The sequence below is a fragment of the Rhinopithecus bieti genome, unplaced genomic scaffold (genome assembly GCF_001698545.2).
Source record: "Rhinopithecus bieti isolate Rb0 unplaced genomic scaffold, ASM169854v2 scaffold_50922, whole genome shotgun sequence".
Taxonomy (NCBI): domain Eukaryota; kingdom Metazoa; phylum Chordata; class Mammalia; order Primates; family Cercopithecidae; genus Rhinopithecus; species Rhinopithecus bieti.
Genome location: NW_016820247.1, coordinates 1,012,909 through 1,030,307, shown reverse-complemented (window position 1 = coordinate 1,030,307; position 17,399 = coordinate 1,012,909). Strand labels below are relative to the sequence as shown.

The window sequence follows — 17,399 nt, the reverse complement described above, 5'->3', positions numbered from 1 at the left end:
CCAGGATGGTCTCGATCTCCTGACCTCGTGATCCGCCCGTCTCGGCCTCCCAAAGTGCTGGGATTACAGGCTTGAGCCACCGCGCCCGGCCGAAACGCAATTTCAAACTCTGCCATGCTTAGCATTTTGTTGCAAAACAAATAATGGTCTACCTAGTTTGCTAATGGTAGCACTGTGGCTCTATTAATATTAACCATCTATTGATGAAGTTAACTTTCATAAAGGACTCTATGAAAGTTCAGAGGCATAAAGTATTTAAGGACAAACAAGTACTGGTCCACAACAAAAATAGCATCGGTATTCTGCTTTCACAAAAGCCAAGAAAACCAAGAAAAATTTCATTCTGAGTATATACAGAACTCCTGGACAGAGGTCATTCTATACGTGTGGTACATGTACAAATATGACATAAGAAGTCTGAATGATTGCAGTCATTATTAAACAACGAAGTATGCCAAATTAGTCATCAGGTTTCAAAGAATCATAGCCTTCTTTCAAGAGGTCTCGCCATGTTTTAAGGAATCGTGCATTTTCAGTACATTTGAAGGCAAGTTCTTCCACTTGAGCTGATACTGCAGATGTGGCTTCAAGAAGTTTGGTTAATGAAAAGGCTGCCTAAAACAAACAAAAAAGAACTCAGACATAATTTTATTTTTAAAATTCTCATCTCATTTTATAAGTAGTCTAAAAATAGCTTAAGGCTTTGAATCCAATGCCCATGTTATTTTCTTTAAAAGTAATCAATTTTCAAACTAAAGCACTGGCTCTTTCAGGGAACCTAAAAAAATTATTTAATATTGAGTAGACTTTGAAGAAACAGGTCTGCTAGAAAAATATCCATTATGTCTGAGACATGACAAATCAGTTTTTTTTTTTTTTTTTTTGGTTTTTTCTTTCTTTTTTTTTTTAGATGGAGTTTGGTTCTTGTTTCCCGGGCTGGAGCGCAATGGCGTGATCTCGGTTCACTGCAACCTCCGCCTCCCGGGTTCAAGCGATTCTCCTGCCTCAGCCTCCTGAGTAGCTGGGATTACAGGCATGCGCCACAACACCCGGCTAATTTTGTATTTTTAGTAAAAACAGGGTTTCTCCATGTTGATCAAGCTGGTGTCGAATCCTGACCTCAGTGATCCGCCCGCCTCGGCCTCGCAAAGTGCTGGGATTACAGGCGTGAGCCACAGCGCTTGGTCCAGTATTGTTGTTTTCTATGAAAATACACTAGAGTCTCAGCTCAACAAGATAACTTGGACCCCTTGACACTAACTGCCAGAAGTATCTGAGGGATTTCATCATAAATAATTCTTACTGCCACTTGGGTAACATGGGCATTGACCTGTGAACACTTCAAACAATGAAAATGTATAGATCAAAGAACAGAAACTCTGAGCTCTGACAAATAACATCAAAAAATCACACACAAATGCAGAAAACACTCAGCTCCTGGTGGAAAATTCACTTTTCAGCCAAACGTTTTCTTCACCGATGATATAAAACATTGTTCCTAAATAACACATTAGCACTTCATTCTACATATTTACTTGCAATCAGTTTGTTCTGCAAAAATAAAAGCTGGATAAGCACTTTAGTCATCCTTAAAAAAATACTTGCGGAAGCAATGAGATAATCTGGTTCATCCCCTAGTTTCCAATCTGCAGGAAAGGTCAGGCCACAGAACTCTCCCAGAAGATTACACCCTACATACCTCATTCCACTTGACCCACTCAAGAGAACATAAAACTCCCCTTCCCTGTCTTCTCCCCTCCAGTGGTGTGTGAGTTAGGGTTGGGAGGTGCGGTGCTAGTTTCTGGGGGATTCAAGATTTAATAGACTCTATCCTAAGTACGCATTCTAGCAGTCATACAAAGGGAGGAGTCCTGAACTAAACCGTCAATGAAGCCAATCCACGTGACCTAAACCCTTCAAGCTGAGTCCAGCGCTAAGCAGACCTGGGGCAGACAATGGCATTATCAGCTGTCCCTGGGCAAGTAGCCAACTAGAACAGCAGGCTCTAAGTCCCATGGAAAGAAATCACAGCCTGATCCTAAGCACCCACAGACAGCCAGCAAACCCATGCAGTGAAAACTATTCTCCGATGGGAGAAGAGGAGGCAAAGAGAGCCAGCAACAGGCAGCACAGAGCTGCGTGGCTTCGGGTTACTGCAGATGATTGAAACCAAAAGGCGAGACAAAAAGAAACCAGTAAGGGGTGGGGCGGGAGGAGGGATAACCCCTTAAGACTCCTCACCACCAAATCTAAAGGGGGAACCCTCAGAGAGGGGTAGCACTTCAGCTGCTGGCATCCTCCCGGCTTCCCGCACGCATGCTCTGGGGCACAGAAGGGCCGGTGGTCCCGGGTCGTGGGGATTGGGGGCCCCCTAGCCGCGCGAGCCCCGCCGCCGCCGGTCTTCCCAGAGGCGCCGAGGGGGGACGCCGTCCCGACGCCACACTCACATCTCCGATCTGCAGCTCCACTTCCTCCAGCGGGTCCACCGCTCGGCCGCTGCTCCTGCTCGGAACTGGCCGGCCCAAACTCACTGGGCCGCCCGGGGAAGATGCTGCAGAGGCGTCTGAAGAGGAGGGAGAAGAGGGAGGCGGCGGCGGCGAAGAAACCTGCAACTCCTCAGCGTCTGCCATGGGGAAGAGCTGGGACCGCGGAATCCGACCCGAGCAGCCGAACCGACACCAACTGTCTTTTAACCACTCGCGCCCAAAGCCGAGAGGCTCCGCCTCTTACCACCAGAAATCCCGCCCCGTCTCCTCGTGGGTCTCAGCCCTGGACCACAAAGACTTTTCATTTTTCGGGACAGCCAATCATATGAGTCAGTTCACCTTAGGCCGCTCACGGTTCCTGCGCGAGCCTCCAGTGGGGCGCCAACGGCGCGCGTACAGAAGACTACATCTCCCAGGAAGCCGTGCGCGTCGCCCCGCCTTCTACTGCCTTTCACTGCGCGTGTGTTGTGCTGTGGGATTCGTGGGCCGCTCTGGCCGCGCTCTGGCTGTTTCACCGCGCCCCGGCTGGGACTTGCAGTCCCTTATCTTTCCCTGGTTTGGTACATGACCCGGAAGCCTCGGCTGGCCGCCGCGTCATCCATGGCGCCGGCGCAGAGCGAGAAGGAGGCGGGAACGCAGTGAAGCAAGAGCGGTCAGCAGAGCGGGGAGGCGAACTGCAGCAGAGTTCTTGCTTTCCGGCAGGTGATGGCGCCCCCCGCGGCCTAGAGGTCCAGCGCCCGCCGCGAGCAGCGGACAGTCCTGTTGTGTCCGACCAAGAGTCCTGGTGACTATGAACATGCTGGTGCCGCTAGCCAAGCTGTCCTGCCCGGGTGAGAGGAAATGGGCGGTGGGGATTAGTGGAGGAGTTAGGGCAAAAGGGACAAGGCCGGTCCTGGGGGCTGTAGGCACCTCTTGCCCCTTCTCTCATCAGCTTTCTGAGGCTATCTAGGACAAAGGTCACGCTCTGTCAGCCTGGTGGTGGACCCTGGCTTCCTCCCTCTGGGGTTGCCCCAGTTGAAAGAATTAATATCTAGGCTAAAGGTCAAGGGCAGGGAAAACTTGTCGACACGTCCTCCGCACCACCACCACCTGTCAACACACACACACCTCGGTGGACTCCTGAATCCTGAATTCTAATCCTCAAACCTTTGTTGGAAATGGAAAAAAAAAATCGTATTTGCCCAGTTTTTCTCCCTGTCCTGACCTCACTTTCGTCTTCGCAGCCGTCCTAGTTCAGTGTAAAGAAATTGAAGTCTGATCTGTCACATCATGGTTAACATTCATATGTTGACCAAGTCTCCTGAGTGTATCTGGAACCAGGTGTTTTTCTGCGTTGTCTAAAATTAACTTTAAGGGCTGGGCGCGGTGGCTCACACCTGTAATCCCAGGACTCTGGGAAGCCGAGGCGGGTGGATCACCCGAGGTCAGGAGTTCGAGACCAGCCTGGCCAACATTTTGAAACCCCATCTCTACTAAAAATACAACAATTAGCTGGGCGTGGTGGCCCACGCCTGTAATCCCAGCTACTCAGGAGGCTTAGGTAGGAGAATCACTTGAACCCGGAGGTGGAGGTTGCAATGAGCTGAGATCGCACTACTGCACTCCAGCCTGGGTGACAGAGCCAGACTCTGTCTCAAAAAATAAAATAAAATTAACTCTAAGGGCCTTATCGTGTTATGGGTATTCTTTGAACCATCATGACAGTTGGATGGTCTTTTTAAAGTTTTACTTAAATTTTTATTGTTGTCGTTAATTCAAACAGAAAAGTTCCCGAAAGGATCTCATATTCTGTCATAACTGGCTTAATTTTTTTTAAATCTTTAGTTTACTTAAGTTTTGGTGGTAGAATAAGTATAAATATTACAAATTCAAGGATATTCTTATGAAATTTCATGAAAGTAGAATTTTGTTAAATTTGGCTTCCATATATTAAGAAATTAGAACTTTGTTTAAATTTCATGTCGCCCATGCATTTTTTGCTGCACTTAATGTATGGATAAGATGGTGTTTGGAACATTAGTCAGGTGCTATCTGCTTTAGAGCCTAATTTAGGTGCAATCAGCCTTGAGCCCAGTGCTAACCAAATTCCACTACCATTTCTGTTTTCTTTGGATGGCAATTCATTGCCATTTTCATAGCCTGCTGACATGAAAGAGGTAGACACCAATGTGCCAGCAGTGTGACTTTGATATGGTGATGCTATGAGTTCAGTGGACTTTGTGACCTCTCTTCTCAACCAAGGAGACTGAATATTTAAATCTCTAAAGCGAGATATCAGATGTGTTTTCAGAAAAGGGGTAAAGGTTGTGACTTTTTTTTCCAATCCTTTGGAGAAATTCAGACTATACAGTTCCAAATATTCTCAAGAAAATCAGTAGCTATACAGGCAGTAGAAATACAGTTTGTCATATGTCAATCATCAGTTTTCAGAAGTAAATAACTTCTATACACTAAACTACAATGCATTGAAAACTAAATATTTTAAATATTCATTATAGTGTATTTGAACTCTTGAACTGAGTTCTAGAATATCTTTATGTATTTAATATACTTTTTTTTTTTTCAAAACTTAGAATAGGTGAATAGTTATCTAAGGCTTAAAAAGTGTTCCCAATATTATAGTTTTTTTGTTTTTTGGGTTTTTTTGAGACAGTCTTGCTCTGTTGCTCAGGCTGGAGTGCAGTGATGTAATCTCAGCTCACTGCAACCTCTGCCTCCCGGGTTCAAGTGATTCTCGTGCCTGAGCCTCCCTAGTACCTGGGATCACAAGCGCCTACCACCATGCCTGGCTAATTTTGTATTTTTGGTAGAGACGGGGTTTTGCCATGTTGGCCAGGCTGGTCTCAAATTCCTGGCCCCAAGTGATCCTCCTAACTCAGCCTCCCAAATGCTGGGATTATAGGCATGAGCTACCACGTCTGGCCCCAATGCTATAGTTTTTAGTATGCATAAGTAAATTCATTTCTTTGCCACTTTTTAAAAAGATGACCAAACATTTTTATTGTCTAAAAGATTTGCCTTTTCACGGAAAATGACTCTGAAAAGCATCAATCTTTTATGGTAGCATGTGTCAATCATAAATGAATGCTCTAGTGAAGGAAAGTACAAAAACGACTATCTAATATTTAGTCAACAAATACGTATACCTAACATTAGGTTTCCACGTACAACAAGGTCAGTGCTTTTGGAGCGTGCTATCTGCTGGAGAATACAGACAACTAAAGACATTTATATTTTTACCCTTTTTTGGTCACATAAATGGTTTAAATTTTTAGTCTAGTGATATTATAACTTTTAGATTTTATCATTCTTAGAAAATAACTTTGAAAATCCTAGATTCTAAAAAAAAAAATTACCTGTTTTCTTCATAACATTTTTGTGTGTGGCTATAAATGTTCTTTTTTATAACAGCTTTAATAAACTTTAATGATATGTCACAAACCGTACAATATATACTATTTAAAGTGTACAATTCAGTGGTTTTTAGTATAGTCAGAGTTGTGTAACCATCACTGCAGTCTATTTTAGAACATTTTCATCACTCCAAAGAGAAACTCTGTATTCACTCCCAACCCCTTCCAGCCTTAGACAACAGTTAATCTACTTTCTGTCTCTATAGACTAGCCTATTCTGAATATTTCGTATACCTGGAAGCACATACTATTGTCTTTTTGTGACTGGCTTCCTTCACATAACATATTGTTTTCAGAGTTCTTCTATGTGTTAGCATATATCAGTATTCAATTTCTTCTTATTGCTAAATATTTCATTATTTGGATATATCACTTCTTACCATTTATTGATCGACATTTGGGTTGTTTCTACTTTTGGGCTGTTATAAATAATTCAGCTATTGGCCAGCTGTGGTGGCTCACACCTGTAATCCCAGCACTTTGGGAGGCTGAGACAGGCAGATTGCTCAAGCCTAGGATTTCGAGACTAGCCTACATAACGCAGTGAGACTGCTTGTGTACAAAAAAATAGAAACTATTAGCCGGGCATGGTGGTGTGCACCTGTAGCCCTAGCAACTCAGGAGGCTGAGGTGGGAGGATCACTTAAGCCTGGAAAGTCAAGGCTTCAGTAAGCCATGATCACATCACTGCATTCCACCCTTGGTGACAGAGTGAGACCCTGTCTCAAAAAAAAAATGAAAATAAAAGTTCAGCTAGGAACATTCATGTGCAAGTTTTTGTATGGAAGTATGTTTTCATTATCTTAGGGATAGACTTAGGAATGGGTCATATGAAAACTCCATGTTTAACCTTTTGAGGAACTGCCAGACTGTTTTACAAAGAGACTGCATCATTTTACATTCCCCAGGAGTATATGAGGGTTCCAGTTTTTCCACATCCTTGCTAACTCTTGTTATTGAAACTGCCCAACAGGTTCTCCTTGCCCACTACCCAGACAGAGCCAATTTATCAAAACAGGATAATTAGAATAGAGAAGGAGTTTAATTCACACAGAGGCAGCTATACAAGAGACCACAGTTTTATTGTTACTCAAATCAGTCTCCCCGAAAACTTGGAGACTGGGGATTTTAAGGATAATTTGATGAGTGGGGGTGGTCAGAAAATGGGGAGTGCCAATTGGTCAGATCAGAGATGAAATCATAGGGAGATGAGTTTGTCCTCTTGCACTGAGTCAGTACCGGAGTGGGAGCCACACGACCAGATGAGCCAGTTCATCGATCTGGGTGGTGCCAGCTGATCCATCAAGTGCAGGATCTGCAAAATATCTCAAGTAGTGATCCTAGATTTTACAATAGTGATGTTATCGCCGGGAGCACTTTGGGAAGGCTCACAATCTTGCCACCTCCAGCTGCATGACTCTTAAACCATAATTTCTAATCTTGTAGCTATTTTGTTAGTCCTGCAAAGACAGTCTGGTCCCCAGGAAGGAAGGGGGTTTGTCCTGGGAAAGGGCTGTGATTGTCTTTGTTTCAAAATTCAACTATAAACTCCCAAAGTTAATTCAGCCTACTCCCAGGAATGAACAAGGACTACTTGGAGGTTAGAAGCAAGATGGAGTCAGTTAGGTCAGATCTCTTTCACTGTAATAATTTTACCTGTTATAAGTTTTGCAAAGGTGGTTTTATTATTGTCTTCTTGACTATAGCCATGCTAGTGGATATAAAGTAGTATCTCATGTGGCTTTGGTTTGCATTTCCTTGATGGCTAATGCTGCTGAGCATCTTTTCATGTACTTATTGGCCATCTGTATATCATCTTTGAACAAATGTCTATTCAGATCCTTTGCCCACTTTTTAATTGGGTTGTCTTTTTATTACTAGATATAGGAGTTCTTTATGTATTCTAAATATAAGTCCATTATCAGATATATGATTTGAAAATATATGGGCTATCTTTTCACTTTCTTGATGGTATCCTTTGGCGCACAACAGGTTTTAATTTTGATGAAGTGCAATTTGACTGTATTTTTTGTTGTTGCTTGTGTTTTTGGTTGCTCTATCAGAGAAACCATTGCCTAGCCCAAGTGTTGATGAAAAAGCCAAACTCCGTAAACTATTTGAAGAGATTAATTCTGAGCCAAATGTGAGGACCATGACCCATTATACAGCCTCAGGCGGTCCTGAGAACATGTTCTCAAGGTGGTTGGGTTACAGCTTGATTTTATACATTTTAGGGAGAGAAGTTACAGGCAAAGACATTATCAATACATGTAAGGTTTACATTGGCTTGGCCTGGAAAGGCAGGACATCTCAAAGTTCACGAATTTGTGTTGGGCCACATTTAAAGGCATTCTGGGCAACATGCTGCCCATGGGCTCCAGGTTGGACAAGCTTGCCTTAAAAGGTATCAGACTCTTAGTTAAATCTCTTCTAGATCAGGAAAAGGCCTAGAAAGGGAAGAGAATTCTCCACAGAATGTAAATTTTCCTCACAAGAGACAGCTTTACAGGGCCAATCCAAAAATTATGTCCAAGAAATATATTTTGGGGTACAATACTTTGATTTCCTCTAGGGCTTGTTGTCATGTGATGTTATACCAGAGTCAGGTTGGAGTTGGTATCTTATTGCTACAAAGAGTCTGTTCTGTCAGTCTTAGGATTTTGATATTAATGTTAATGATGGTCAGTTATGTCTGAACTCCAAAAGGGAGAGGGTGTAATGAGGCATGTCTGACCCCCCACTTACCATCATGGCATGAACTACTTTTTTTGGTTTCTTGGACAAGAGGAGAGTCCATTCAGTTGGTTTAGGGGCTTAGAATTTTATTTTTGGTTTACACAAGGTCACAAAGATTTACACTGATGTCTTCAAAAAGTTTTATGGTTTTAGCTCTTATATTTGGGTTTGATCTTTCTTATCACCATAATCTTTTTTTCAACTTTTAACCTTGAAATAGTTTTAGAGTTACAGATGAGTTGCAAAGATAGTACTGAGTTCCCATATGCCCTTTGCTGAGTGAGATTAATGTCTTATATAACCATAGTATATTTATCAAAACTAAAAAATTAACATTGATGAAATAAAGTTAATTAAACTACAGATTTTATTCAGATCTTCTTTTTCTGGTCCAGGATCCAGTCCAGGGCACAAGGTTGCCTTTAGTTGGCAGGTCTCCATAGTCTACTTCAATTTGACAGTTCCTCTGTGTTTTCTTGTGTCCCAAGACCTTTACACTTTTGACATGTACTGGTCGAGCATTTTGTAGAATGTCCCTCAATCTGAGTTTGTCTGATGATTTCTCATGATTAGACTGAGGTTAAAGATTTTTGGGGATAAATACCACAGAGGTAAAGAACCCTTTTCACCACATCATATCAGGGGATACATGGTATCAATATGTCTTACTGCTGGTAGCGTTAAACTTGATCACTTGCTTAAAGTGGTATCTGCCATATTTCTCTACTGTAAAGTTAACATTTTTCACTTTCCATTCTCTACTTGTTAGAAGCTACCCAGTAAGTTCATCCCATGCCACTCAAAGGGAGGAGAAAATATCACCATTTTATTTTATTTTATTTTATTTTTTGAGACAAAGTGCTTGTTGCCCAGGTTGGAGTACAGTGACGTGATCCTAGCTCACTGTAGCCTCAAATTACTGGGCTCAAGGGATCATCCTACCTCAGCTTCCTGAGTAGGTAGGACTGCAGGTGCATACCACCACACCTAGCTAATTTTTTTACTTTTTATTTTTTATTTCTGTAGAGAAGAGGTCTTGCTATATTGCCTAGGCTGATCTTGAACTCCTGGCCTCATGCAGTCCTCCTGCCTTAGCTGAGATTTACAGTCATGAGCCACTGTGCCCAGCCCACCATAGTCTTCTATACTTCGAACTTTCCCTAATAAAATCTTCGATCAAACAGAATTCATTTTGACATAGGGAGCAGAGTATACTTTTTTCCTGAATGGCTTTCTGGCTATCTCTGCACCATTTAATGAGTAACCATTTCTTCTCCCTAATTTGAAATGGTATCTTTATTATATGCCATATATGTATGTGTACTATTTCTGAAGTCTTTATTCTTTTTTTTTATTATTATTCTATCCCTTCTCCTATAACAGACTTCTAATGAATATAGCTTCAAATATAGGTTTTTATATCTGTCAAGAGTGGTTTCATGGGAGGATTCTCTGTCTTTTTTTAATGATAGGGATGATTATCAAGGAGAACAGAAGTTGAGAAGGGAGTCAAAATTGAAGATCAGAAGGGAGGGGATCAGATGGAGGGATGTCTCTAAGACAACAGGAGAGAGAAGCCTCGTCATCCAGCTAGAAAGATTAACCCCAAGTGGGGAAGAATATAGTCTGTTTCACTATATTCACTGAGTACAATCAATGGGAGAAAAGACATCTTTTCTGCTATAAACTGAGATAATGAACAAAGTATGGGCACAAATACAGATTATATTAGAAGTTATTGCCAAGGAGTTGAGAAAATTCCCATCTAATTGCCTCTGTCTTTATGAGGTTTGACGCTAGGGTACCTGCCTGGATAAGGGAAAGAAAAGGTAGAGCTGAAGGTTTGAGGACAGCAGAGAAGGTTCAGTGAACATTTTTGCAGATAAATCTTTGCAAATTTCTGTTCGTTTCCATAAAATACTTTTGCTGACTCAAAATGTACACATTTTTAAGGATATCAGAAGATACTGTGGCCAGCCACAGTGGCTCACGCCTGTAATCCCAGCAGTTTTAGAGGCTGAGGCAGGCAGATCACTTGAGGCCAGGAGTTCGAGACCAGCCTGGCCAACATGGCAAAACCCTGTCTCTACTAAAAAAAAAAAAAATCCAAAAATTACTTGGATGTGGTGGTGCACACCTGCAGTCCCGGATACTCTGGAGGCTGAGGCATGAGAATCGCTTGAAACCAGGAGGCAGAGGCTGTAGTGAGCCAAGATTGCACCCCTGCACTCCAGCCTGGGTAACAGAGCAACACGGTCAAAAAAAAAAAAAAAAAAGAAAACGAAGCAGCAGCTACTGCCATATATGTAGGTCAACTTATTTTAAAAAGAACCTGACCATAAAACCAAGTTTGTGCTTAAAGCTATTGACCTACACAGTTACTATACTACTCTGTATTACTCTCAAAGTGTTCAGCTTTCATGACTAATCCATAGTTAAGCCTGACATGAGCTAAATTGAATAAATTTATTAGTTTTAAAATATTTAAGATTTGAAAACATTGCTTTATGAGAAAAGCTTTTCTTTTCTTTTCTTTTCTTTTTTTTTTGAGACGGAGTCTTGCTCTGTCGCCCAGGCTGGAGTGCAGTGGCCGGATCTCAGCTCACTGCAAGCTCCGCCTCCCGGGTTCACGCTATTCTCTTGCCTCAGCCTCCGGAGTAGCTGGGACTACAGGCGCCCGCCACCTCGCCCGGCTTCTTTTTGTGTATTTTTTAGTAGAGACGGGGTTTCACCGTGTTAGCCAGGATGGTCTCGATTTTCTGACCTCGTGATCCGCCCGTCTTGGCCTCCCAAAGAGCTGGGATTACAGGCTTGAGCCACCGCGCCCAGCCGAGAAAAGCTTTTCAAATTGTTCACCTAGGAAAGATTATAGTCTAATTCACTATACTCATTTTGTTTTTATTATAATATATATGAATATTTATAAATATTCACTTATATTTTTTTCAGTCTACTGAGGAAAACTAATTTTAAGGAAGATAATAATTTTCGTAATTTTTGTGCAGCATATCACTGCTTTCATGCCTTAAAAATTAAGAAAAATTATCTACCTCTGTGTGCTACAAGATGGTCTTCAACTTCTACTGTGCCTCGAATTACTACCCATTATACTATTTATCCCCGGGATAAGGACAAGAGATGGGAAGGTAAGTAAAAATTTGTGTACAATTCCTGAGACTTTTCTGGATACTTTGTTTCATTTTGTGGAGGAGAGTATAATATTTTTCATAACTTAAAAACATCCAATAATATTTTATGGCTTTACCAAGTCACGTGCTGCATAATGACACTTCAGTCAACCACTTGGCAACATTTATGATGGTAATCCCTTGACATTGTAATGGAGCNTTGGCCTCCCAAAGAGCTGGGATTACAGGCTTGAGCCACCGCGCCCAGCCGAGAAAAAGCTTTTCAAATTGTTCACCTAGGAAAGATTATAGTCTAATTCACTATACTCATTTTGTTTTATTATAATATATATGAATATTTATAAATATTCACTTATATTTTTTTCAGTCTACTGAGGAAAACTAATTTTAAGGAAGATAATAATTTTCGTAATTTTGTGCAGCATATCACTGCTTTCATGCCTTAAAATTAAGAAAATTATCTACCTCTGTGTGCTACAAGATGGTCTTCAACTTCTACTGTGCCTCGAATTACTACCCATTATACTATTTATCCCCGGGATAAGGACAAGAGATGGGAAGGTAAGTAAAATTTGTGTACAATTCCTGAGACTTTTCTGGATACTTTGTTTCATTTTGTGGAGGAGAGTATAATATTTTCATAACTTAAAACATCCAATAATATTTTATGGCTTTACCAAGTCACGTGCTGCATAATGACACTTCAGTCAACCACTTGGCAACATTTATGATGGTAATCCCTTGACATTGTAATGGAGCTGAAAAATTCCTATCACCTAGTGACATCTTTTAGAACATAGCTTCCAGACCATCCTAGCTTAACACATTACTCAGTTATTTGTGTGAGTCTGATGTAAACAAACATACTCGACTGCCAGTTCTTTAAAAGTATACCGGCCAGGCGCGGTGGCTCAAGTAATCCCAGCACTTTGGGAGGCCGAGACGGGCGGATCATGAGGTCAGGAGATCAAGACCATCCTGGCTAACACGGTGAAACCCCGTCTCTACTAAAAAATACAAAAAAACTAGCCGGGCGTCGTGGCGGGCGCCTGTAGTCCCACCTACTCGGGAGGCTGAGGCAGGAAAATAGCGTGAACCCGGGAGGCGGAGCTTGCAGTGAGCTGAGATCCGGCCACTGCACTCCAGCCTGGGCGACAGAGCAAGACTCCGTCTCAAAAAAAATAAAAATAAAAAAATAAAAGTATACCATATACAATTATGTACAGTACATAATACATGATAATAAACGACTGTTACTGGTTTATGTATTTACTGTATTATACTTTTGTCATTATTTTAGAGTGTACTCTTACTTAATTTTTTAAAAAGTTAACTGTAAAACGGACACAGGCAGGTCCTTCAGGAGGTATTCTGGAAGAAGCTAACATTTGCATAGGAGATGACAGCCCATGCGTGTTACTGTCTTTGATGACCTTCCAGTGGGAGAAGATGTGGAGGTGGAAGATACTGATGATCCTGACCCTGTGTAGGCCTAACTAATGTGTGTGTTTGTGTCTTAATTATTATTTTATTTTTTTTGAGACAGAGTCTCACTCTGTCGTCCAGGCTGGAGTGCAGTGGCTCACTGCAAGCTCCGCCTCCCAGGTTCATGCCATTCTCCTGCCTCAGCCTTCCATATAGCTGGGACTACAGGCGCCCGCCACCTCATCTGGCTAATGTTTTGTATTTTTAATAGAGACGGGGTTTCACCATGTTAGCCAGGGTGGTCTCAATCTCCTGACCTTGTGATCCACCCACTTCGGCTTCCCAAAGTGCTGGGATGTATCTTAATTTTTAATAAAAGGGTTTAAAAGGTATGTGTTTAGTGGAGAAAGCTGCCCAGATAGGAGTTCATACTCTCTCAGGGGCTTGCCTTGATCTAGGTGCTTTTAAAGAACTCTTCCCAGACTGGAAAGAGAAGGGGTATGAAAATTGCGTTTTATACAAAGGCTAAAAAATTTTGAAATAGAAAAAAGCTTACAGAAAATGATATAAAACCATTTTTTGTACAGCTGCACAATGTGTTTGTGTTTTAGCTAAGTGTTATTACAAGACAGCTGAAAAGTTTAAAACATTTAAAAGCTTATAAAATAAAAACATTACTGTAAGCTAAGTGTAATTTATTGACAAAAATATTTCTGTATAAATTGAGTGTGACCTAAGTGTATAGTGTTTATGAAGTCTGTAGTAGTGTGATGTCCTTGTCCTTCTCACTGCTCACTCAGTCACTTACCAAGAACAGCTTCCAGTCCTGTAAGTTCTATTCATGGTAAGTACCCTGTACAGATATACCATTTTTAAATCTTTTATACTGTGTTTTGTACTTTTCATACTGTATTTATAATGTATTTATATTTATACTACATACGTTTTATACTGTATTTGGTACTTTTTCTGTGTTTAGATGTGTTTAGTTACATAAATACTATTATGTTACAGTTACCTACAGTATGCAGTATAGTCACATGCTATATAGCTTTGTAGCCTAGGAGTAACAGTCTATACCCTGTTGCCTAGGTGTATCATAGGCTATACAATCTAGTTTGTGTAAGTATACTCTATGATGTTTGCAAAAGGGCAAAATTGCCTAATGATGCATTTCTCAGAAAGCACTTCTGTCATTAAGCTACTTGTGACTATATTTTAGACAAGTAAATATTTGCTAAATGTATAATAATAAATCTCAAAGCCAAGAATTAGTTTATGGAAACTGAAATAAAGTATATACTGGAACAGAACCTAAGAATATAATCATACTAATACAGTAATATGCTTAATATAATTATTGTGCAAAACACAGGGAGAATTTCCATAAATAATGCTCTAAAGCATAGTGGGTATTTTTTAACTATCATGTGATTTATCATGTGATTATTGGGTCATATTAATCCCAGAATTTTTATTTCTCCCAGGAGTGAACATGGAAAGGTTTGCAGAAGAAGCAGATGTTGTAATAGTTGGTGCAGGCCCTGCAGGGCTCTCTGCAGCTGTTCGTCTAAAACAGCTGGCTGCGGCACATGAAAAGGACATCCGTGTGTGTCTAGTGGAGAAAGCTGCCCAGATAGGAGCTCATACTCTCTCAGGGGCTTGCCTTGATCCAGCTGCTTTTAAAGAACTCTTCCCAGACTGGAAAGAGAAGGGAGTATGAAAAATTGTTTTTTATACAAAGTCTAATCTTTTGTAATTGTATTTCAGTAATTGTTCCCAAATTACTGGAATATAGAAAACCCTTTTCATGTAACTCTATCTTTTTTTTTTTTTTTTTTTTGAGACAGAGTTTCACTCTTGTTGCCCAGGCTGGAGTGCAATGGCGCGATCTCGGCTCACTGCAACGTCTACCTCCCGGGTTCAAGCGATTCTCCTGCCTCAGTCTCCCTAGTAGCTGGGATTACAGGCACCTGCCACCCCACCCAGCTAATTTTTTGTATTTTAGTAGAGACAGGGTTCCACTATTTCACTATGTTGGCCAGGCTGGTCTCGAACTCCTGACCTCAGGCGATCCACCCACCTTGACCTCCCAAAGCTCTGGGATTACAGTCATGAGCCACCACGCCCAGCCCGTGTAACTCTATCTTAGGGAATAATTATATACTTTTAAATTAAAAAAAAAAATTATATCAGAATTGTAATTTATGATATTAACAAATAGTTTTGTGTAATGCTTTCTATGTATATTTGTGTAATGGGTATACGAGACGATAATAACTTGAGAAGACCTTTGAATATTTCTTGGGAGGCATTTTGTATTTTGAGAGTATTTTTTTTTTATTTTTTTATTTTTTTTGAGACGGAGTCTCGCTTTGTCACCCAGGCTGGAGTGCAGTGGCCGGATCTTAGCTCACTGCAAACTGCACCTCCTGGGTTCATGCCGTTCTCCTGCCTCAGCCTCCCGAGTAGCTGGGACTACAGGTGCCCGCCACCTCGCCCGGCTAGTTTTTTGTATTTTTTTTAGTAGAGACGGGGTTTCACCGTGTTAGCCAGGATGGTCTCGATCTCCTGACCTTGTGATCCGCCCGTCTCGGCCTCCCAAAGTGCTGGGATTACAGGCTTGAGCCACCGCGCCCAGCCGAGAGTATTTTTAAACTTGTTCTTTAAGTCTTTGTATGATTGTTCTTAATAAAGTAATAGTTTCTGGGACAATGCAATATCTAAAGCCAAAGAGGATAGATTTTCTAAAGAAACATATTAATATGGCTTCTGAGAACCTAAGCAGAAAAACCACAGGTGTGATATCTAGAAGACCAAGTCCAAGTTTTATTGTCTTAAATAAAATTTGTATGAATTGGTTAAAATCTTAGACTGTCAATTTTTTCTTCTCTGAGATGGGTTATATTATACCTGTCCTACCTCCAAGATTAGATTATTCAGTGGTTGTGAATATACTTGCAAAGATTAAAAAAATATGAATATCATCTGTATTCTTTCCATATGGAATAAATTGAATTCCAAAAATTTCATCTGTGCTCTCCTTTCCGAAATATCAAGCTCCCTTAAACTAGAAATACTTTAATTGGACCCAATCGAATTTATCCTTTCGATATTATATCAGAAATGGATATTATTGAATTAACATTGATATAATATCAATTCTAATAGAAAATGTTTTTCATGTTAAAGCCCTTTATTGCTTTGGCACCTTTTTTTTTGAGACAGGGTCTCACTCTGTCACCCAGGCTGGAGTACAGTGGCACAATCATGACTCTCTGCAGCCTCAACCTCCCAGGCTCAAGTAATTCTCCCACTTCAGCCCCCTCAGTAGCTGGGATTACAGGTGTGCGCCACCACACCCAGCTAAGTTTTGTACTTTTTTAGTAGAGACGGGATTTTCCCATGTGGGCTCAAATCCACTGACTTCGGCCTCCCAAAATGCTGGGACTATAGGCCTGTGAGCCACCACACACAGCCTTTGGTGCTTTTTAATATGTAAACTCAGCAGGTACAATGTCACAACATGTTAATTGTCTTTATCCAAAAGGAAAATAAAATTTCTCTTACCTTTCACCAACCAGGAAGTTTCAACTTAGAGCCAAGCACCTCTCCACAGAGACAAAAAGACATGATGGTCACATTTCAAAGATGTTTCCAAGACTCCCAAGAGATATATTCCTAGGATACAAAACTGGCAAGAGGTTTATTTAGATTTTTAAAAGATTCCCAGCTGGCCGGGCGTGGTGGCTTATGCCTGTAATCCCAACACTTTGGGAGGCCAAGCGGGGTGGATCACTTGAGGTCAGGAGTTCGAGACCAGCCTGGCCAAAATGGTGAAACCCCCTCTCTACTAAAAATACAAAAATTAGCCTGGCATGGTGGCAGGTGCCTGTAAGTCCAGCCACTTGGGAGGCTGAGGCAGGAGAATCACTTGAACCCATGAGGGAGAGGCTGCAGTGGGCCGAGATTGCACCACTGCATTCCAACCTAGGTGACAGAAAGAGACACTGTCTCAAAAGAAAAAAGAAAAAAAAAAAAGGATCCCATACATCTCAGACAGAGAAAGGATTTACAGTGACAAGTTTTCTAAAGGAAATGCCGAAAGAAAATTAGGGGGAAGTTCTTTGTCATCAGAGTACATTTTATAGTTTTTTATATTTATATTTATACTTGCACATATAAACTAA

The 17,399-nt window shown here is 41.2% G+C and overlaps 2 protein-coding genes across 3 annotated transcripts in view; one reads left to right on the top strand and one right to left on the bottom strand.

Annotated features, from left to right (window-relative positions):
- Positions 1-15: 15 nt before the first annotated feature.
- CUNH4orf46 (chromosome unknown C4orf46 homolog) lies at positions 16-2,875 on the bottom strand. The gene is made up of 2 exons (XM_017859702.1): positions 2,448-2,875; positions 16-615 (listed from the first exon to the last, which is right to left on the bottom strand). The coding sequence occupies exons 1-2, from the start codon at positions 2,628-2,630 to the stop codon at positions 460-462; spliced, it is 339 nt and encodes a 112-aa protein (XP_017715191.1). The 5' UTR covers positions 2,631-2,875; the 3' UTR covers positions 16-459.
- A 59-nt stretch (positions 2,876-2,934) lies between these two features.
- The window catches only part of ETFDH (electron transfer flavoprotein dehydrogenase), a 42,647-nt gene continuing 28,182 nt past the window's right edge, over positions 2,935-17,399 (top strand). Inside the window, exons 1-3 of one of the 2 annotated variants that reach the window (XR_001882894.1) lie at positions 2,935-3,316; positions 11,641-11,781; positions 14,697-14,926. Coding sequence is in view for 1 of the 2 variants with exons in the window: in XM_017859703.1 (XP_017715192.1) it covers positions 3,277-3,316; positions 11,641-11,781; positions 14,697-14,926 (411 nt within the window). In the remaining variant the exon portion in view is untranslated. The remainder of the gene's footprint in view (positions 3,317-11,640; positions 11,782-14,696; positions 14,927-17,399) is intronic. The other variant, XM_017859703.1, reaches the window with a different exon arrangement.